The 21,473-nt window shown below is 37.1% G+C and overlaps 3 protein-coding genes and 1 pseudogene across 3 annotated transcripts; all 4 read left to right on the top strand.

Annotated features, from left to right (window-relative positions):
- The first annotated feature begins 2,875 nt into the window (after positions 1 to 2,875).
- LOC104759539 (uncharacterized) lies at positions 2,876 to 5,058 on the top strand. Its single transcript, XM_087494855.1, has one exon. It carries the CDS (start codon positions 3,030 to 3,032, stop codon positions 4,296 to 4,298), a length of 1,269 nt encoding a protein of 422 aa, XP_087350981.1. The 5' UTR covers positions 2,876 to 3,029; the 3' UTR covers positions 4,299 to 5,058.
- Positions 5,059 to 8,351: 3,293 nt separating this feature from the next.
- On the top strand, positions 8,352 to 8,817 carry LOC147924095 (uncharacterized). The gene is made up of 2 exons (XM_087496614.1): positions 8,352 to 8,389; positions 8,487 to 8,817. The coding sequence occupies exons 1-2, from the start codon at positions 8,352 to 8,354 to the stop codon at positions 8,815 to 8,817; spliced, it is 369 nt and encodes a 122-aa protein (XP_087352740.1).
- Positions 8,818 to 13,552: 4,735 nt separating this feature from the next.
- Positions 13,553 to 21,473, top strand: part of LOC104759529 (F-box protein At1g30790 pseudogene) — a 59,842-nt pseudogene continuing 51,921 nt past the window's right edge.
- LOC147924094 (uncharacterized) lies at positions 16,529 to 19,423 on the top strand. The gene is made up of 7 exons (XM_087494953.1): positions 16,529 to 17,513; positions 17,588 to 17,942; positions 18,019 to 18,195; positions 18,279 to 18,378; positions 18,469 to 18,859; positions 18,930 to 19,202; positions 19,380 to 19,423. The coding sequence occupies exons 1-7, from the start codon at positions 16,529 to 16,531 to the stop codon at positions 19,421 to 19,423; spliced, it is 2,325 nt and encodes a 774-aa protein (XP_087351079.1).

Raw genomic sequence — 21,473 nt, 5'->3', positions numbered from 1 at the left:
AGTCAACATCATAAAATTTTAAATTTTAAAGACCGTATTTTAAATGTTAGTCGTCCCATCCAAATATGATTTTATTATTGGTTTATTATGTGTCTTTTTTGTGGGGTATCATTGTTTCTGACTTTTTAAGTTCTTTTTTTGGTTTAAAACTTGGTGTTTGAATTATATTCTTATGGGTTTGTGTTGTTTTGTTTATGGGTAAGAACATATAATGGTCAAAAAGACATTTTTCATGGAAAAATAATTAGTATTGATGGCTGCAAGAAAGGTAACTAGCTTCTCTCTCAATACGGTCTGATTTTCTTCTAGCAGCACTTTATATAGAACTCTGAAGTCATCAAGACAGGTATAATTTTTATCTTATATGTTTCATACATCATTTGTCTTCTATAGAGATTGAGATTAATTTGATAGTTGCATATATCTTTCTTATAGAACATAAGCATATAGATATGGTATTTCTGTACCATTACAAAAAAAAAATTATGTCCTGTAAGTCCTTGTTTTCTGTACCATTACAATAACAATACGACTCACTGGAAACTGAACTTTGTTGTTTGGTGATCTCATTGATTCGATTGGTCAGAACCAGACAACAAATACATTGTTGAGATAGTCTCCAAGGTTAGATTATAACCCAAAAAAATATCTTTTAAGTTGTTCTTGATGTTAACTTTATTATGTACCAATTCTTTTGCATTAAAGATCCGAGCACATTACAAACATGAACTCTAGAAGAAAACATGTAACCATCGTGAATAAATGAACTGAATATGTACCTAAATGAATGTAACCAACAAAGAAGGCATGACATCGTAAAAGTGATTCAAAGTCTCTTTCCTACTTCATAATAATCGCATAACGATATCAAATAAATTTAAGCTGCATAATGAACACTTGCAAAATAAATTTTACTTAAACCATTGTGCGATGGATATATTTTATAAACTGACGGAATCTATTTTTCAACATACACACTTACTTAGGATATTTATTGTTTCGTGGAAAAGGCATGATTACTTTGTAAGTATTTATAGTTTTTGTGTTTGTGATATATATATATATACATATATATTTTAAACTTCAAATGTGGTATATTTGAGAAATTTCTCTATATAAAAGTACCTTAAATATTTATCCCAATCTATAAAAAAAAAAATCAAAATAAAAATAATTCTACAAATTCCCCTTTTTTAGATTTTACATTTGTAGTAATTATCTCAAATTTTTATTAAAAAAAGATTTCTAACTTTCAGATTTGTAACACAATACTTCAAATATTTTTATCTCACTCTTAAAAGTAACGGCATTTTTAAAAATTCTTTTTCTCTGCAGACGTGGCAGGTGAAAAAAAAAGGCGATCTAAGTTTGCTAGGGTTCTTTGACTTTGCCCTCACGTATGCTGCCGGCGGCGGCTGTTTCCGGTTCTTTGGGGACCGATTCAGGCTCCGACGTTCATCGTGACCAAGCCTCGGAGGCTGGTGAGAAGCAGGTTTTGGTTGATGATAGTTTGCCGAGTGAGCAGGCGCCTGCAAAGGTTTTGGTGCAGGGAACAAACTTAACTACCGCGAAGGAGTCTGTCGGGGCTTCGGTGGCTAAGAGATCTTGGGTCAAAGTTGCTAAGAATCATGTGGTTACTAAACAGAAGTTTGTGGTTGAGGAAGTTGATGGACAAGGGCAAGTGGTTGTGCCACGTGAGGTTTTTGAGAGTGCGAAGCCATTGTGGGAGGACTTTTTAATCGGCAAATTCAGCGGTTCTAAAGCTCCACATGTTGGGAAAGTACACATGATTGTGAATAAGATATGGCGTTTGGGGGATAAAACATCGATGATTGATATCATTGAAGTGAACGACACAACTTTGAAGTTACGGGTGCGAAGTGAAGTTATGCGACGAAGGATTCTTAACAGAGCCATGTGGAACATTATGGCTTTGCCAATGATTGTTTCTAAATGGTCCCCATATCCAGAGGAAACCCAGCCAGCCAGGAAGTCCATTCAGCTATGGGTTAAACTGAAGGAGGTTCCGCACTCTCTGTTTATAGATAAGGGGTTGGAGTTTCTGGCTAGTGCAGTTGGTACACCTATTCGTTTACATCCTAATACAGAGGAATGTGTCAGCTTCGACGAAGCACAGATCTTAGTGGAAGTGGATTTAACGAAGACATTACCTACTGAGTATGTTATACGGGGTGAAGAAGATGGTGAGCTGGATGCAGTGGTTAAGTACTCTTATCCATGGCTTCCACCTCGGTGCAGTGCGTGTCAGAAGTGGGGACACATCAGGGATTCTTGTCTCACTGGTGCCCAAGCTGTGAGCTCTGCCACTACTGGTAGCGATCTCTCTGCAGTTTCGGGACCCTCTGTTTTGGTGGCAGAGGAAACTCTGCATGTGACGGATACATCGCAGGCGGTGGTTGATGTGGTTTTGGAAAAGAACCAGGTTACTAGCGGGTCTGCAGGTGGAGAAGAGGTGGAGAAGCAGGTAGAACGTGAACCTGGTCAAGAGTGGATCACGCCCCAGAAAAAGAAGCAAAATTCAGGGAGTCGACACATCAGTCCTACTGGTGATGCAGGTTCTCTGCTATCTAACTCATATTCAGTGTTGTGTGGGATGGAAGAGGGGGGAGAGGCGGCCTCTGGTAGTACGGGAGTAGTGTCGGAGGAAAATAGTGTCAACACGTCAACGGAGCTGGGGGACGGACAGAAGGATCATGGTGGGGATGTGCCGGATCAGTTCCAAAAATATAAAGAGGCTCCGCCTGTTCGTACATATTTGCCTAGAGGCTCTAAAACAGCTCATAAAACAGTTACAGTACCTTCTACTCAATTTAGGGGCCCCCTAGAGATCAGAGTAAGAAGAACCCCCCCCCCCCCCCCCCAACCGTTAATCATGTCTGGGTTCTCTTGGAATGTTAGGGGCCTAAATAAATCAGTTAAACATTCTGTAATAGAGAAGTGGGTGAGGGAAAAGAATCTTTCAGTTTGGTTGTGTTTTAGAGACGAGGGTGAAGGAGAGTAAAGTGCAAATGTTGAGTAGTAAAATATTCAAAGATTGGTCGGTTTTAACGAACTATGAATATAATTGGCGAGGAAGAATTTGGGTGGTTTGGAGAAAGGATGTACGGGTTAGTCCTTTTTATAAGAGTAGCCAATTGATCACTTGTTCAGTGAAGTTACCGGATCAGGAGAGTGAGTTCTTTTGTTCTTTTGTATACGGTTCGAGTTCTGCAGAGGAGAGGAAGGTGTTATGGAGTGAACTGCGTGATCATTATGATTCTCCAATCATCAGGAATAAACCATGGATGCTGGTCGGTGATTTTAATGAAACTTTAGATATTGCAGAGCACTCAAATGTTGATGATCATCCAATGGTTACATCAGGGATGCGTGAGTTTCAGAATGTGGTTACTTACTGTGCAGTTACAGACATCCACTCCCACGGGCCTCTTTATACATGGTGTAATAAGAGGGAGACAGGCCTCATTCTAAAAAAATTGGATCGGGTGTTGGTGAATGATGTTTGGCTTCAAGCCTACCCTACTTTGTATATTGTGTTTGATGCAGGAGGTTGTTCAGATCATTTGCAAAGTCGGATAAGTTTAAATACTGCATGTGGTAGTCCTGTTCCTACCCGAAAGCCTTTCAAGTTTGTAAATGCGGTGACTGGTATGGCTGAGTTTGCACCGCTGGTTGCTGACTATTGGCATTCCACTGAGCCTACTTTTATGTCAACTTCAACTATGTTCCGGTTTACAAAAAAGTTGAAGGCTCTCAAACCCTTGGTGCGTAACCTGGCCAAGGAAAAAATGGGCAATTTGGTGAAGCGGACAAAAGAAGCTTATGATTTGTTGTGCCAGAAACAGGAGTTGAATCTCGCTAACCCCTCCCCTCAAGCTTTACGTGAGGAACTTGACGCTTATACTCATTGGGATCGAGTGGCTGCGATAGAGGAAAAAATTTTAAAACAGCGGTCTAAACTCCATTGGCTCCAGATAGGTGATCGTAATAATAAGACCTTTCATAGGGCTGTCACGGCCCGCAAGGCGCATAACACAGTCCGGGAGATACACTGTTCTGATTGTACTGTGACGACTAAGGGGGAAGAAATTAAGGTTGAGGCTGAACGGTTCTTCCGTGAATTCCTTCAAAGGGTTCTGGAGGATCTTGAAGATACCTCTACACAAGCGCTCCAAGATCTACTGTCATATCGTTGTTCGGCGAGGGACTGTTCACTACTTACTCGGCCTGTTACTGCAGAAGAGATTAAGAAAGTACTATTTGCCATGCCAAAATGATAAGGCTCCAGGGCCTGATGGTTTCAAAACAGAATTTTACAAGTCCACTTGGGACATACTTGGTGAAGAATTTGTTCTGGCTGTTCAATCATTCTTTGTGAAAGGGTTTCTGCCAAAGGGTGTTGTTGTAAATGTTTGCTTCATATGGGCTTATTTGGTCTGAACCAAGAACTGGGCCTCTATTGGTCTGAAGCCCATACAGGATCCGTGTTGTGTGGCCTATAGGACTAAACCGACATAAGCTTTAGGGTTTCACTATAAAAGGGAAACTAGGATTGAAGAAACATGTATGCTGAAGAAAGCCGCAGAGAACGCACTAAAGAAGCTGGAGGTACATTGGTGACGGCTGTAGGGCACAGTGCAGGGCGCTGTGCATGGCAGACGTAGAGACGCAGGGCGCAGTGCAGAGAGCATGCGCAGGGCGTCGTACATGGAGCTTGAAGCTGTGCGCAGAACCATGATAAAGGAGCAGAAGCTCGGCTGGGGTCGAAGGGCTGAGAGTCGGTCATAACCTTGTCTAGGTTTAAGGTGTCTTCAGGACACTCTGATGAGAGACGAAGGTGGAGCTGCTTCTTTGGGGTTATGGAGGTGTTTATGGGTTATACATGGAGAGGAGAGCTGAACCAGAGACAGAGAGAGGGGAAGAAGAAAAGCTAGATACTCTATGTTTTCTTCTTCAGGTTTCTTTGTATTTGTTCTCTAAGCTTGTATATGAAACATCGTGTGTAAACCTTGGTTGATTGATAGTGGATGTTTGTGGGAGAAGGTTCCCACACGAGATGTACCCTCTGCATGAGGGGAACTCTTTAAATCTCTGTGTTATGTTTATGTTATGCAAACTGATTTGTGAAGTAGAAGAGGAGTAGGGGCAGAGTCGCGGTCTGCGGTTCACTACAGAGGTGAATCGGGGTCTGCGATTCTCAACAAGTGGTATCAGAGCACAGGCTCAGGAATTCACAGACTCAGGCATGACGCTAAAAGCATACAAGGAGGATCCAGAGACTGTTGTAGAAGACTCGAAGGTTGAATCAATTATGGGGTTGGTTTAAGGTGGAGTTATCTGCAGTATTTGATTCAGGTTCATGGATGGATGTGTGAAGGTGATTTGCACATGGCTGTGAAGAAGGAATTGAAGCATCATCCATAAGGCTCAAAACTTATCGAAACAGGAGTTCAGTTTTCCGCTGCGGTCACAAGGTACTTGTGATGTTCTATTTTGAAGCTTCTGAATACTCAAAGCTGTTTCAGTTTATGGAATCTAGACACTAGGAGAACGCAAGGATGTAGACGTCTTCAACTATTGAAAAGTCAGTTTTCGGTTGTTGAAAGTCTGTGTAGTGGTGTTCAGAAATTGGTTGAAGGTACAACTATTGGAGTCACAGATTTACTAAGGGACGCCTTCAAAGGTAAATCTGTGTAAGAGGGTTGTTAGGTCAGCTAGTTGTGTCGAAGACTCATATGAGTATGAAGATGGACCAGGCAATTTGTGTTGAAGTGGTCAGATTTGAGAGGTGTTGGGTGAATGGTGAAGTCTCAGGAATGGATCAGGTTGTTAGAGATTTGAAAGGACTACAATCAAGGTAGGTCTACAGAGAATGATAATGCATAAGAGTACCAAGAGTCGAAGTTGCAGCCAATGCGATTTTATTTGTCAAGGTGGAATTGGTTCTTCAAGGTGACTTAAAATCTCTGGAAGACTTTTGTAGACTTTGCAGGACTGTGCAAGAGTTTGCAAGTAAGTGCAAGAATCTACAAGGCTGGCGGAAGGTGACTGGGGTTAGGTTTTGCATTGAGAAGAGAATCAGAAACAGAAAAGTTTTGGTTCGCCTGTTTGCATCTACAGAGATGATCTGGTGGATGAATCTTCTGAAGGTATCACTTGTAGGAAGTTTAAGTGTTTTTTGACACTTAATAAGGAAGCATGTGAGTATAAGGGGAGGATTCAAGTAGATCTCTGGTGGTTAAAGATGCAGGTTATGATAGACAAGACTATTAGAAGACTAGTGGGTCTAGCAACATCATTAAGTTTTCTCAGGAGAGTCACTTACAGGAAGGTTAAGTGAGGATTCATCAATGGTAAAGACATGTCAAGTTGTATTGATGAATGGTGAGAAAAGGTATGATGCTGGTACCAAGGTTCTTCTTGGTAAGGTCTGCAAACGTGAAGAACTATTGCAGGGTTATGTTAACAGTAGGTGTGGCTTCAGGGATTCTAGAGTGAAGCACTAAAGACTGTTACAAGGAGACTAGCAGAGGTTTTTAAGCTGCTGGTCGGACATCTGTTTTAACATGAGGTTGAACAGGAGGTTGTACTGTCAGATCGTACAAGCTGGATTCAAGAATCAATTGGTTAAACAGATGGGATGTAAACTCAATCTCAAGAGTAATGCATTGGGTTGAGATTGTTTACATGATGAATCAGAGATTGTTTCAGGATTGAAGCATGTATGATTCATGTGTTCTGCATGAGATTCAAGGAAGTTTGGTTCAAGCTCAGTGCACATGAGGGGAATCAAAGGTCGACCAAGTGAATCAGGTTGCAGACGGATACAGATGATATACAATCATGATAACAGGTCTGTGGTATTTATCAGAAACCATGGAAAAGGTTGTGTGATTGTTGTAATCGTGTTCTGAGAGGTTGATGTCTCAGGTTTTACTAGTTCTAAAAGTTTCAAGATCAAGGTTCCATAAGCAAGCAAGGTGTTACTTGCGGGTGAATTAGAAGTTCTGGTTCTAGGTGGAGCTGTTGTGAGGAACAGGAGAATCGAGTAAAGGTCTTCATAAGTGTTTCTAAGACCAGGAGAAACAAGGTTGAAGAAGATGATTCGTGTAAGGAGTGACACAAACTTGTTGGGACAGCTGAAGAGCATCATAAGCTATTCAGAGAAGCTGTCAAGAACAAGGTGAAGCTGTATTGCTTTGCAAACTGAAATTTCAGAAAGTTCGAACATAGGGACAATCATGACAGTCTAAAGATTTGATAGGTGCTAGGAATTTCAGAGCAATAGAGGATGGCATTGAAGAACACAAAGGAACATTAAACGGTTGGTTATGTTCTGTATTGATTATCAAGAAACAAGGTTGTAAGGGTTTCTTCAGTTGTCGGGTTCAGTGGTCGGAGTTCGTCTGCAAGTGGGATTACAGTCATCAGAATAAGGAAGCTTGAGGGAGAGTCACGCATCTCTTTAAGTTTTTGAAGATGAAGTTAAAAATTCCTAAGGTGGACAAAAGATAAGGATCATTGGGAGTTCCAGGTTCTACAGGAGAAGACAAGCTTTGTTTTTTCTTTTCAGGAAAGAATCAACACAAAGGGGATTTTGTGAGTTGGACCAAATGAAGCAAAAGGTGGAGTTTGTTGTAAATGTTTGCTTCATATGGGCTTATTTGGTCTGAACCAAGAACTGGGCCTCTATTGGTCTGAAGCCCATACAGGATCCGTGTTGTGTGGCCTACAGGACTAAACCGACATAAGCTCTAGGGTTACACTATAAAAGGGAAACTAGGATTGAAGAAACATGTATGCTGAAGAAAGCCGCAGAGCACGCACTAAAGAAGCTGGAGGTACATTGGTGACTGCTGTAGGGCACAGCGCAGGCCGCTGTGCATGGCAGACGCAGAGACGCAGGACGCAGTGCAGAGAGCATGCGCAGGGCGTCGTACATGGAGCTTGAAGCTGTGCGCAGAACCATGATAAAGGAGCAGAAGCTCGGCTGGGGTCGAAGGGCTGAGAGTCGGACATAACCTTGTCTAGGTTTAAGGTGTCTTCAGGACACTCTGATGAGAGACGAAGGTGGAGCTGCTTCTTTGGGGTTATGGAGGTGTTTATGGGTTATACATGGAGAGGAGAGCTGAACCAGAGACAGAGAGAGGGGAAGAAGAAAAGCTAGATACTCTATGTTTTCTTCTTCAGGTTTCTTTGTATTAGTTCTCTAAGCTTGTATATGAAACATCGTGTGTAAACTTGGTTGATTGATAGTGGATGTTTGTGGGAGAAGGTTCCCACACGAGATGTACCCTCTGCACGAGGGGAACTCGTTAAATCTCTGTGTTATGCGTCTGGCTCGCAGCATGGAACAGACTCCCCACAGGTGACCGTATGCTCCACTGGAATCAAAATGCAGTATCAACCTGTGCCCTCTGCAGTTCCACGATTGAGACTCGAACTCATCTGTTTTTTTCTTGCAGCTATGCATCGGAAGTGTGGGGTGCTTTAGCCAAGAATATATTCAGGCATCAGTACACCACTGACTGGTCTACTCTTCTCACCTGCGTGTCCGATCGCTGGTCTGATACAGTGGTTGGTTTTCTCGCTCGTTATGTCTTCCAGGCCACGGTTCACACGATCTGGCGGGAGCGTAACGCTCGTAGGCATGGTGATGCTCCAAACTCGACTGTCCGTCTCATCTCCTGGATAGATAAACCAATGAGGAATAAACTCTTGTCTATCTCTGCCACAGGTGATCACCGGTACGATAAGGGTCTTCAGCTTTGGTTCGCTTCAAGGGCTCCAAGTTGAAGTTGATTTGAATATGCTCTGTTTTAGCTTTTTGTAACTGTCTTATTCTAGCTTTCTTAAAACACAAGTTGCACTAGATGTAAAAACGCTATTTTTTTTTGAGTATAATTTAACATTTTATTCAAAAAGAAAAAAAAATAACGGCATTTCCGTTTTTGTTTGCTCTGTTTTCTATTTTTTTCATTTATCTTTAATCTTTTGGTCTCAATTTGTTTCCCTTATTTGTTTCTCTCAATATAAGCTTCTACTTTTGAGTCATAAATAAAGCATATCTAAAGCATAAACCCGACTGAAACTGAACTCGATGATGCCATATTTGCTTGGCCTCTTATCTGTTCTCATAGCAGAGAACAAATAATGTGTCAGAGACCAAAAAAGCTCATAGATCTCTCTTGTTAAGAAATTCTTCTCTTTATTTACTTGAATGATAGACAGTTATAAAGGCCGTTACTTCTTTGAAATCCTCAAGTGTTAATCTATATAATAATAGCAATCTGAATAAATGCGAAGAACAGTCGCATCTTTTCATTAAAAAATTTCAGTTGCATCTTTTCATCGTGGCTTTTCATTAAAAAAAATATTATTTAATTATTCATTTTGAAAAAAAAATATATATGGTTGCATCTCTTTAAAAAGTTGCATTTGTTAACTGTAGAGTTGTGTCACTTACAAACAGTTGTGACTTTTGTATATAATATTAACAATATGAATAAATGCAAAGACTTTTGTTTATAATATTAGCAATATGGTTGCATCTCTTTAAAAAGTTGCATATGTTGACTGTAGAGTTGTGTCTCTTACAAACAGTTGTAATTTTTGTATATAATATTAGCAATATGAATAAATGCAAAACAATTGTGTCTTTTCATCGTGCTTTTTTATTTAAAAAAATTGTGACTTTTCATTAAAAAAATTCAGTTGCATCTTTTCATCGTGACAATACATTAAAAAAATATTATTTCATTATTCTTTTGACAAAAAATTATATGTTTCGTCTCTCTAGAAAGGTGCATCTGTTGAATGTAGAGTTGTGTCTCTTACAAACAGCTGTGACTTGTGTATATAATATTAGGAATATGAATAAATACGAAGAACAGTTGCATCTTTTCATTGTGACTTTTTATTAAAAAATTATTAAATTTTTTGTTTTGACAAAAAATTTATACGGTTGAGTCTCTTTAGAAAGTTGCGTATGTTGAATGTAGAATTGTGTCTTTTACAAACAGTTGTGTTTTTACAAACAGTTGTATCTATTCAAATGTTCATATCTTTAGCAATTCTGTCTATTCAAATATTCATATTTTTAGTAATCTATATAATTTGTTCTTCTTTTGTAACAATTTCAAACTTTCCTTTTTGTTCAAATGTACATGTCTTTAGGATTATATATATTTGTTCTTCTTTTGGGAAAATTTTAAACTTTCTTTTTAACATATGATAATAGTAATCTGAATAAATGCAAAGAACAATTGCGTCTTTTCATTATGACTTTCATAAAAAAATTTAATTTTTTTTTTGACAAAAAATGATATTGTTGCATCTTTTTGAAAAATTGTACATGTATGTTGACTGTAAAGTTGTGTCTATTACGAAAAGTTGTAACTTTTCCAAACAGTTATGTCGATTCAAATGTTCACATCTTTAACTGAGTATAATTCTTCATAAATTATTTATATTTATTAAAACATATTAAAAGAAATTATCCTAACCGTTTAATTGAAGCACTGAAACATTTGGTAAATTTAAAATTTAAGATCACATCACTCGGATAAACTCTGCTTTCATTTACTAATCATGTAAGTACAATCCTATATATGTGTAAGTTACTTAGAAAACATTGTTTTCATTTATTTATAATAATATTTCAATTGTTCCAAATTTTTAATAATCAACCACTTACAAGTATTTGTAAAAATTACTAAATATATATTATTATAAGAATGAATTTTTTGTAAGGATTATTGATTTAAGTAAAGGTTTATGGATTTTTCTTAAAAATAAAGTTTTAAATTTTTAATGAAGTCATTTAGATTATAAATCTGTTTGTATTTTTTCACTCATAATTTTTTTTACCTTTAGAAAAATAGATAAATAACCAACATCTTGTATGGAGAAAAATAAGCAGTAAGTACATTTAATATTGGATTCAGTTTTTAATGTAAAAATAAAGTTTTAAATTTTTAATGAAGTCATTTAGATTTATAAACTGAGAAATCTAATAAATCTATTAAAAAAAACATAAGAGTTCAAAATTACCAAATAAATAATTTTACATTTCTTTCAATTTAACACTCTATATGGTGATGTCATATGTCAACATATAAGCATTTATAGATATACTTGTGTTTAACTATATAACTATGTGGGAATAAATATAAGAATCTACTTATCTTCAAATGTATAATTGTAGGCAACAAATAATTATATAATGTTAAAATAGAAAACAGAGTTAAATAAAATATGGGGATTTAATTACATTAAAAATTATTTTATAAATGCAACTACCTATCATATGTTTATAGCACTTATCATTATTTATTTAATCGTAAAGATTTGTATCCCTCATTTGCATGTTTTAATTGTAATTTTTCTAAAAATAATTGAGTTAAATATGTGTAAGTTACATCAATGGCAAAATCTGTAAATATTCTAGTCAGAGGGTAACCCACTAATTAAATGGACTTAAAAGTTCATTGAGAACTATACGTCAACATGAAATTTCCGTTAATCACATGTAAAAAATAAATTTATTTTTAAGAATATTTCTTAAAATACTTTTAAGAGTTGTATTTTTGGAATTTATTATTACATAATCTATAAATATATATTAAAGAAATTTTTTAATAAATATTTTATTAAAATGAGTTCCCTGCGATATCGCGGAGGCTCAATACCTAGTGAAAATAATAACAGGCAGAATCGTAATAGAACACACAATTACATAAGAACTTCTTTGATTTTTTAATGTTTACAGAGAGACAATACAAATACAGCTTGCATCAAATAGAGAGCCTTTTTTAAGCTGACCTAGGGAACCATCAGGTTTTTAAACATATAGAACTGAAGCGAGATGGAATTACGATCGATTCCCTGCAAAAGTTTTGTAAGCTATTCATTACATTACCAAAGCTAGATTTGATTCGTACAAGCCTCATAACGTCTATACGTATTTAAAGCACGTGAATGATAGACAGTTATAATGGCCGTTACTTCTTAGTGTTCTTACAAATCCTCAAGTGTTAATGAAATTTAAATGAAAATTTTAACAGGCAGAATCTTAATACAATTACATAAGAACCTCTTTGATTTCTTAATAAAACATGCAAATACATAAAACACACAATTACATGACATGCGGAAGAATACAAAGGCAAGCTAGCTTCCATTGCAAGATTCAAGCAAACATTTGAGCATCCCTTCTCCTCGGATAAGAATTATGACTTCCCTGGGACCAACAAGGCTGGTGAGTGGTGAAATCATTTTTGCCCCATAATACCTCTCAGATGATGTTCAACCATACTACATTTTCTACTACAACGTTGATAGAAAAGACATGAGAAGAGTTAGGCTACTAAACTGCTGACGATGAAGAGTTTAGGCGCCGTTACGGAATCACAGGGAAATGTTACGTCTCCATCTCACCCCAACACGTCGAAAACTATTGCTTCTCGAATCTCGATGATCTGTTTTATCAATTTCTTGAAGGATCTTTATGTTAGAGCTTTGTTGACAAACTCTGTTTTTTTTTTTTTTTCATTATTGAAGCGTTTTGGCACCAAGAAGACTCTGTTTTTTAAGTGTTTTTGTTAGTCTGTTTTTTTTTTTTTTTTTGACCTCGTTAGTCTGTTTTTTTTTTTGGTGATTGTATTTGTAGAGTATTTGTAGTATTGACTACGAACTATCTAATTTGTGTATTCTGGACAATTCTTGGGTTCACTCCTAGAAACCTCTCTTATTCACTCTTTCTTATTTAAGGAAACAAATTTTGTAGATCAATTAATTTTTAAATTATTAATTCTAATATTATATTATAGTTTTTAATTATAACATCTAATCCCTAACTATTTTTTTATAAATTCAAACTAACATATAATTTTATTTAATTGTGTAATTTAAACTCTAACCATTCTTTTATAAATCCAAACTGAAATACAATTTTGTTTAATTGTAAAATCTAAACACTAAACCTAACCACTTTTTTATAAACCCAAATCGATAAATAATTTTATTTAATTGTAAAATCTAATCCCTAAACCTTAACCACTCTTTTATAAATTCAAACCGTCATAAAATTTCGTTTAATTGTAAAATCTAAACCATAATCCTCTTTATAAATTCGAACCGACATAATTTTCTTAATACAAAATATACAAAATTTGTTCCTTAATTTGTTTTGTCTTTTTTATTTTAATTTGATTTATTTTAAAAATATGATATGACATGACATATTTTTGTATTTTGATTGGTTGATTAAGAAGGGTTCACCCTAATTTTCCTAATATTATTATGCACAAGAATTTGGCAAGTATTATTATTGATCTGTGTTCCGATTTTGTTACCATTCAACTTGGATTAATGGCCTAAATGGGACATTATCATGATGTTATAGTCTAAGCCCAATTTGGTTTTCATATTCTCGTGTACATGAGTTTTGCTCTCTCTTCTCTGTAGTGTAGATTATAGTCTAAGCCCAAATCTATATAGTATCGAATTCAGGGTTTCGTCGGAAGCCGCCATGAAACGAAGGGACAAAGATGAGAAGGACAGGTTCTGCAGCAGCGGAAGCGGAAGTAATAAGTTTGATCTGAAGTTGATCCCTTTTGTTCTAAAGATGATTATATTGCCTGCTGCCAAGTATCTGATGAAATGCAAGGAGAGACTTCTTATTATTCGTTATGGTAACGAGGAGGTCAGAAGAAGATCACCAAGTAAGGTAGATCACATCCCTCTTGACCTAGAGATTGAGATACTCACTAGACTGCCGGCCAAGTCTCTTATGAAGTTGCAATGCGTGTCGAAGATGTGGTCTTCCATCATCCGAAGCCAGAGTTTCGTCAATTCCTACTATGATGTGTCTGCGGCGAAATCGCAGTTTATAATCGCTTTCAGTGACGGTGGTGGTGCTTTGTTTATCTTCTCGTCTTCACACAAGGAAGGGAATCTTCATCTTTGGCAACCAATCTCCATATGACAATATTACCTTCCCGGACCTCGTATGGCTGCTGGCTCAGCTCCAAGTGTGCTTCCGTCCATGGCTTTATCGGTTGTACTTCCGGCGGTCCGTTCATTGTCTGTAAGACTGTAACCCTAGCATGGGGAAAGTCACTTACTTATCATTACAAGGTCATCGCACATACTTGGGATACGATCCTGTTGATGATCAGTACAAAGCATTGACCTTGATGTCTAAACCTTACCAGCAACACGATTTTCAAGAGCACGAGGTTTTAACACTTGGACGAGGTGACTCTTCTTCATGGACACCCAATCAGGTTACCTCCCCGCCTTATCACACTGCAACTAAAGCAATATGCATCAATGGTTTCGTGTATTTTGGTGCTTGGACCCCCACCCGAGATAAGAATCCGGTGATTGTGTGTTTTGACGTTAGATTTGAGAGGATTAGTTTTATCAAAGCGCCTGTGGATGTTGTGTGTTGGGAGGGTGAATCTACTCTCATAGAATACAAAAAGGTAAGTTAGCTTCCATTGCAAGACACCTGCCCTACCATCCTTTTAGCAGTTTTGATTTATGGATCCTACACTACAAGAAAACCTGCGATATGTGACCATTGGTTGTGACGAAAATTGTGGTCGCAAATATTAGCGACTACTTTATAACGTATTTGTGACTAATTAACGACCAACACTAATACCAAGACAAATCAGTCGCAAATTAACGACGATGTGGGGAAGTCGGCGAGTAGTCGCAAATTATGGACCCTTTTGCTACGTTTTTAAGACTTGTCAAAAAAAGGTCGTAGTTTGCGACTAATTTGGGACGTAACTGATGGGGTTGCAAAAAGCCATCGCTAAATCGTCACAAAATAAGACTTATTTGTAACTCTCGTAAAGTTTTGTTGTTCCGTCACAAATCAATCGCAAAATAAATTTAGAAAACGCTGGAAACATTAGTATCTAATCACCTAATTTTTTGAGACGCCCAGAATGTAGTCGCAAATTCGTCACAAATATTCGACAGATGGGCAAAAACGTAATTTACAAACAATTCATCTTCTTCTCTAAAAACCCTAAGCGCCGCTGCGAGTTTCAATCGGAAATTTTGGTGTTTTTTCTGTTTTGTTGCGCATTTTCTTATGTGTTTTCATCAAAATGGAACAAATCTACGGTGAATATAGCGATTTGTAGCAAAAAAATGAAGTTTTAGAGAGTTCTATTATTGGAGTTATGTGCATTACCGGGTAGACCAAAATCATCGCCGCCAACCACTTTCTAGTGTCTCCACGGCGCTTATTCAGCCGCCATGGCGAATTTTTACAACCCCCTGACCAATTTTTACACCCTTGTGTTAGCCTAACTCAACAACTTTGTGGTGCGACCTCCTAAATGTAGTCACAAAAGCGTCACAAATATTTGCCTATATATATCAAGCTCCCCTCACTCTTCGTCACTTTGGTTTGGGTAAGGAAAAAAAAACAGAGAGAAAAAGAAAAAAAAAATGTGGAATTCTAGATCAAGAGAGTGGATGTACAACCGGATTGATCCAAGGATAAACAATATCTCGAGAGAATATTCGGCGGGTGTTGATGAGTTTATCGAATTTGCTTGTTCTCAGCTGCCAATGGCCAAAAGAGGTAAAGGTAAAATCCCGTGCCCTTGCATAATTTGTCAGAACGAGAAGTCTTTGAAAGCAGAAATTGTTTCGACGCATCTGCATGGTAGAGGATTTATGCCACATTATTTTGTTTGGTCTGAACATGGTGAAGATTATGATGTTACTGGGGCAGGAACAAGTAGTCATTATGATACTGCAGATTATGCTAGCGGTAGTCAATCAGTAGAGCATGATATAGGGAATGTATATGCTGGGATGGTGAATGATGCATTTCAGGGTTCGACGACATTTAATGCAACTGATAGAAGTGGATATTATGTTCAGGAAGAACCGACTCATGAGGCAAAAAAGTTTTATGATATGTTAGATGCTGCGAATACTCCTATTTATGAAGGCTGTCGTGAAGGTCAATTGAAATTATCATTGGCTTCTCGATTCATGAATTTGAAAGTAGACCATAACATGTCTGAAAGTTGCGTGGATGGATGGGCTGAGTTGTTCAGGGAGTATTTACCAGAGGATAATCAAGCAACTGGTTCATATTACGAGACAGAATCTTTGATGCGAAAGTTAGGTTTGCCGTACTATACATATGATGTATGTATAGACAATTGTATGCTGTATTGGAAAGCAGACGAGAATTTGGAGCATTGTAAGTTCTGTGCAAAACCAAGATACAAGACTAGTGATGGACGAACTAGAATACCATTCAGCCGTATATTGTATTTACCTATTGGTGACAAATTGAAGAGGCTGTATCAATCACAGAAAACTGCAGCAGCGATGAGATGGCATGCTGAGCATGAGTCACAAGATGGAGTAATGTGCCATCCATCTGATGCAGCAGAGTGGAAGAATTTCCAAAAATCAATCGCTGTGGCCCGTCATCATCACACCATACAACTTGCCTCCAGACATGTGCATGAGAAGTGAGTATCTGTTTCTTACGATACTAAATTCTGGACCAAATCATCCGCGAGCAGGTATTGATGTTTTTCTCCAACCACTAATCGAGGAGTTAAAGGAATTGTGGAGTAATGGAGTGGAAGCGTATGACATTTCATTAGATCAGAATTTTAACCTTAGAGCTGCTCTTTTATGGACAATCAGTGATTTTCCTGCATATGGTATGTTGTCGGGATGGACTACACATGGAAGAATATCGTGTCCGATTTGCATGGATGATACAAAGGCATTTCAGTTGCCGGCTGGTAGAAAGACATGTTGGTTTGACTGCCATAGAAGATTTCTTCCTGCAGGGCATCCACTACGAAAAAATAAAAAAGATTTCCTGAAAGGTAAGCATGCTTTAAACGACAATCCACCTCAATCTTTGACTGGTGAGCAAGTTCTGTATGAGCGTATACGGCATGTGCGACCTCCTAAAACTTCTGAAGTTGGTGGAAATGGTCATGAAGTCAAGGTTGACGGCTATGGTACATGGCATAATTGGCATAAGGAAAGTATACTTTGGGAGTTATCATATTGGCCGGATTTGACGCTACGACACAATCTTGACATGATGCATATCGAGAAGAATGTCCATGATAACATCATGTATACTGTTATGAATGTTAAAGACAGATCAAAAGACAATGTGAGGTCAAGAGTAGATATTGCACGATTTTGTGATCGGCCCAAATTGCATGTGGATGATCGAGGAAAAGCTCCATTTCCTATTTGGAGATTGACGGCCAAAGCGAAACAATGTTTACTAGAATGGGTGAAAAACGATGTTAGATTCCCTGACGGATATGTAGCAGATTTAGCTAATTGTGCAGACATCAATGGTGGAAAGTTCTCGGGTATGAAAAGTCACGACTGCCATGTATTTATGGAATGGCTTCTCCCGTTTGTATTTGCAGAACTGCTACCACGTAACGTTCATCTTGCATTATCAGGTATTTATATAAACTTAATAAATTTGTCATATGTCTATTGGAGATTGTAATTTTGATGATACATTATATTACAGGGCTTGGAGCATTTTTCCGGGACTTAAGTAGCAGATCATTAGATATATCCCGCGTCCAAATGCTCAAGACTAACATAGTCATGATTTTGTGTAATTTAGAAAAAATCTTCCCACCTTCTTTCTTTGATGTCATGGACCATCTACCTATACATCTACCTTACGAAGCAGAGCTTGGTGGTCCAGTCCAATATAGGTGGATGTATCCTTTGGAAAAAATGTTTAAGCGTTTAAAAGGCAAGGCGAAGAACAAAAGATATCCAGCAGGTTCAATAGTTCAATCATACCTAAATGATGAGATATCTTTCTTCTCAGAACACTACTTTGCTTCAAACATTTCTACAGCTAGGATTCGAAGGTAAAATCAATTTATGTACATTTATTACATTATCTTATTATTTATATTGTAAATGCTAAAATTGTTCTTCTTTCAGGGCAAAACGATATGATCCAGGTGAAGTGCCCATATATCCTATACCGGTACCGGATATATTCACACAAGCTGGACGTCCTAGTGGAGTAAGTAGTGAAATTTGGTTAAGTGAAAAAGATTACAAATGCGCACATGCATATGTTCTACGGAATTGTGATTACTTCCGGCCGCATGAAAGGTAATTATTAAGTCAATGTTTATAAATAGTTTGTGCAACGATATTGTTTTGATATTTGTTTCTCTCTGATTTGTATTACTTAGATTGTTAGAAGCCCAAATCCGATATGAATATCCAGAATTGTCTGATGAACAAGTCACATCAAAAAGAGATGAAGATTTTGCTTCCTGGATTGGACAATATGTAAGTCATTTACTATCTATATTGCCCAACTTAATATTTGCTTTTATTTGTCTTCAATATGATGTTAATATGGTGGATTATGTAATATAGGTTAATACAATGAGAGATCAGGAGTCTTTTCCTCCATGGGTTTATGATATAGTCGAAGGTCCTGAAAATTGTGTCATCTCGTGGCCCGTTTATTTTACAAGAGGTTACCTGTTTCACACTCAAGATCATGGACATACGAAAAAGACAATGAATTATGGTGTATGTGTCAAAGGACAAAACTATTCAGAAGATTCAGAAGAGGATGATTTTTATGGAATCTTGGAAAATATCATTGAACTTCAATATCCAGGTTTTTTAGGATTAAAGATCACCCTCTTCTACTGTAAATGGTATGATCCTACTATTGGTAAAGGCACTCGAGTAAGAGATGGAGGCATTGTTGACGTGCTCGAATCAGGGAAATATCATAACTATGAACCATTTATTCTAGGTAAAGTTCTGTTAACCAAACGTTGGTGTTTATATGCAGCAAACACTTATCAATTCATTTAACTTTGCAGGGTCTCAAGCTGATCAAGTTTGTTATCTTCCATACCAGTGCATTAAACGACCCCGAAAAGTGTGGCTCTCAGTTCTCAAAGTCAATCCTAGGAATGTTGTTCAAGGAAAATTCATCAACGCGAATGAGTCAGTTATATTGCAGCAAACAACTGGTGATGGATTGACGGGTTTGATTGAAGAAATCGTAGTTGACAGTTTGGTTGTCGACCATCTTCCCGATGAATTCATCGATTTTGAAATCGAAGACACAGAAGCAGAAGACGAATTCCAATGTAATGCTTCAACATCTGAAGAAGAAGATGATAATGATGAGGATGATGATGATGATGATGATGATGATGATGATGATAATGTCAATGAGGATGATGAGAATTAAGACTTTCCTTAACATTTAATGTGTGTTTGTGAGACAAAACTATTGTATGATATTTGTTAGATTGTAATATCAGGTTCAAATGGTGTAACAGAACTAATTAATGTCTGCAATTTTTAAAAACAATATAAACTATATATATGTCGCAAATTAGTCGTTAAAGGGTCAACTATTTGCGACTTATTTGCGACTAACACCTGAGTTCGAGACGAATTTGTAATGACTTTGCGACGCTCGTATTTTACTTGGACATTTATCTAGTCATATTTTGACAATTGTCTACATTATAAGTCTTATAATGACTTACAACATTAGACTTGAGAAATATAATCAGTGGCATACAAATATTATAGAATTCTAAATATTTGTAAGAATTTCTTAAAAATCTAAAACATTGCTTAATATATTAGGTAATGTTTAGTAATTCTTTGTAATGATCATAACTTAAATGCATTTCATGATTATTGTCATGTAAAGGATTAATCTTGCTCAATTGTTGTAATTTCATTGATTCTGACAGATTAGATCGGCTGGTAGATCGATCAAAAGCTTTAAAATTCATTAGAAAGTTTTGTGACTCTTTAGATTGGTCACAATAAGGTAGCGTTTTTGCTTCTGTTTCTTGAAGCAGTTACAAAGTGGTCGTAAATCAGCTACAAAAAGACGATGAATTTGCGACCACCGCCTGATTTTGGGACCACTTTGCGACTAACACCTGAGTTCGGGACGAATGTGTAACGACTTTGCGACGCTCGTATTTTCCTTGGACATTTATCTAGTCATATTTTGACAATTGGACAATACTATAAGTCTTATAATGACTTACAACATTAGACTTGAGAAATATAATCAGTGGCATACAAATATTATAGAATTCTAAATATTTGTAAGAATTTCTTAAAAATCTAAAACATTGCTTAATATATTAGGTAATGTTTAGTAATTCTTTGTAATGATCATAACTTAAATGGATTTCATGATTATTGTCATGTAAAGGATTAATCTTGCTCAATTGTTGTAATTTCATTGATTCTGATAGATTAGATCGGCTGGTAGATCGATCAAAAGCTTTAAAATTCATTAGAAAGTTTTGTGACTCTTTAGATTGGTCACAATAAGGTAGCGTTTTTGCGTCTGTTTCTTGAAACAGTTACAAAGTGGTCGTAAATCAGCTACAAAAAGACGATGAATTTGCGACCACCGCCTGATTTTGGGACCACTTTGCGACTAACACCTGAGTTCGGGACGAATGTGTAACGACTTTGCGACGCTCGTATTTTCCTTGGACATTTATCTAGTCATATTTTGACAATTGGACAATACTATAAGTCTTATAATGACTCCAACAACATTAGACTTGGGAAAATAAGCAATTCTATGGTTTTGTATCTTTTTAATAATTAATCAAACAATAACATGTAACATGATATGTAATGAGTTTGCAATTTCATAACTTACAAACATTGCATGTGTTTTTACTTATATAACTTGCTTGACTTTTAATTATTGTAATATCATCCTTACATCACAATAGATAGGTGTTATTTCGATCATAAGTTAAGAAATTCGTTACAAACATTATGTGACTCTTAGATGTTAGTCACAAATTCGTCTCTCCTTGTTACACTTTGCGACTTATTAGCGACCATTTCGAACTTCTTTGCGTCTGTATTGCGACATAATTGCGACGGATGATTTTCAGATTAAAATTTTGGGTTTTCTTTTAGCGGCAAAACCTCCCTCCTAATATTTGATTATAATTAACATTTTGTGACCCTTTTGTGACTACGAAAGATTCCTAAAGCTAAAACAAAACCCATTCGACACTTAGTACATATCGACATAACCTTTTAGATCTAGGGTTTTGCTCTCTTGCTCTCTTTCTCTCAACCCGAAAATCTATCTTCAGTCTCTAATTCGATCAATTTCTCAATCTCTCTAAACCCAATCTCTCTGTATTCTCATTGATGGCTGGTAAATCGACCAAAGGACGAGGAGGGAAGTCTGTTGCTCCCCGAGGTAACAAGGCGCCAAGAATTTCAGGCAAATCGACCCAAATTTCAGGCAAGTCGGCCCAAACTTCAGGCACGTCGGGGGTTCAAGTCGGCGGTTCAAGTGCTCCCACACGCGGCGGTTCAAGCGGTTTGAAACGTCCTCTCACACGCGGCGG

The sequence above is a fragment of the Camelina sativa genome, chromosome 17 (assembly GCF_030686135.1).
Source record: "Camelina sativa cultivar CO46 ecotype springtype chromosome 17, ASM3068613v1".
Classification (NCBI taxonomy): domain Eukaryota; kingdom Viridiplantae; phylum Streptophyta; class Magnoliopsida; order Brassicales; family Brassicaceae; genus Camelina; species Camelina sativa.
Note: the sequence above shows the minus strand (reverse complement) of the source record. Positions and strands in the feature narration are given on the sequence as shown.

Bases quoted from the DNA above. Each gene is read 5' to 3' on its own strand.
- LOC147924094 (XM_087494953.1), top strand. From the start codon at position 16,529: ATGTGCATGAGAAGTGAGTATCTGTTTCTTACGATACTAAATTCTGGA. The intron at 17,514-17,587 runs GTATTTATATAA...ATTATATTACAG, and splicing joins CGTTCATCTTGCATTATCAG to GGCTTGGAGCATTTTTCCGG. The intron at 19,203-19,379 runs GTAATGCTTCAA...TTGTAATATCAG, and splicing joins AGCAGAAGACGAATTCCAAT to GTTCAAATGGTGTAACAGAA.
- LOC104759539 (XM_087494855.1), top strand. From the start codon at position 3,030: ATGTTGAGTAGTAAAATATTCAAAGATTGGTCGGTTTTAACGAACTAT.
- LOC147924095 (XM_087496614.1), top strand. From the start codon at position 8,352: ATGCGTCTGGCTCGCAGCATGGAACAGACTCCCCACAG. The intron at 8,390-8,486 runs GTGACCGTATGC...TTTTTCTTGCAG, and splicing joins ATGGAACAGACTCCCCACAG to CTATGCATCGGAAGTGTGGG.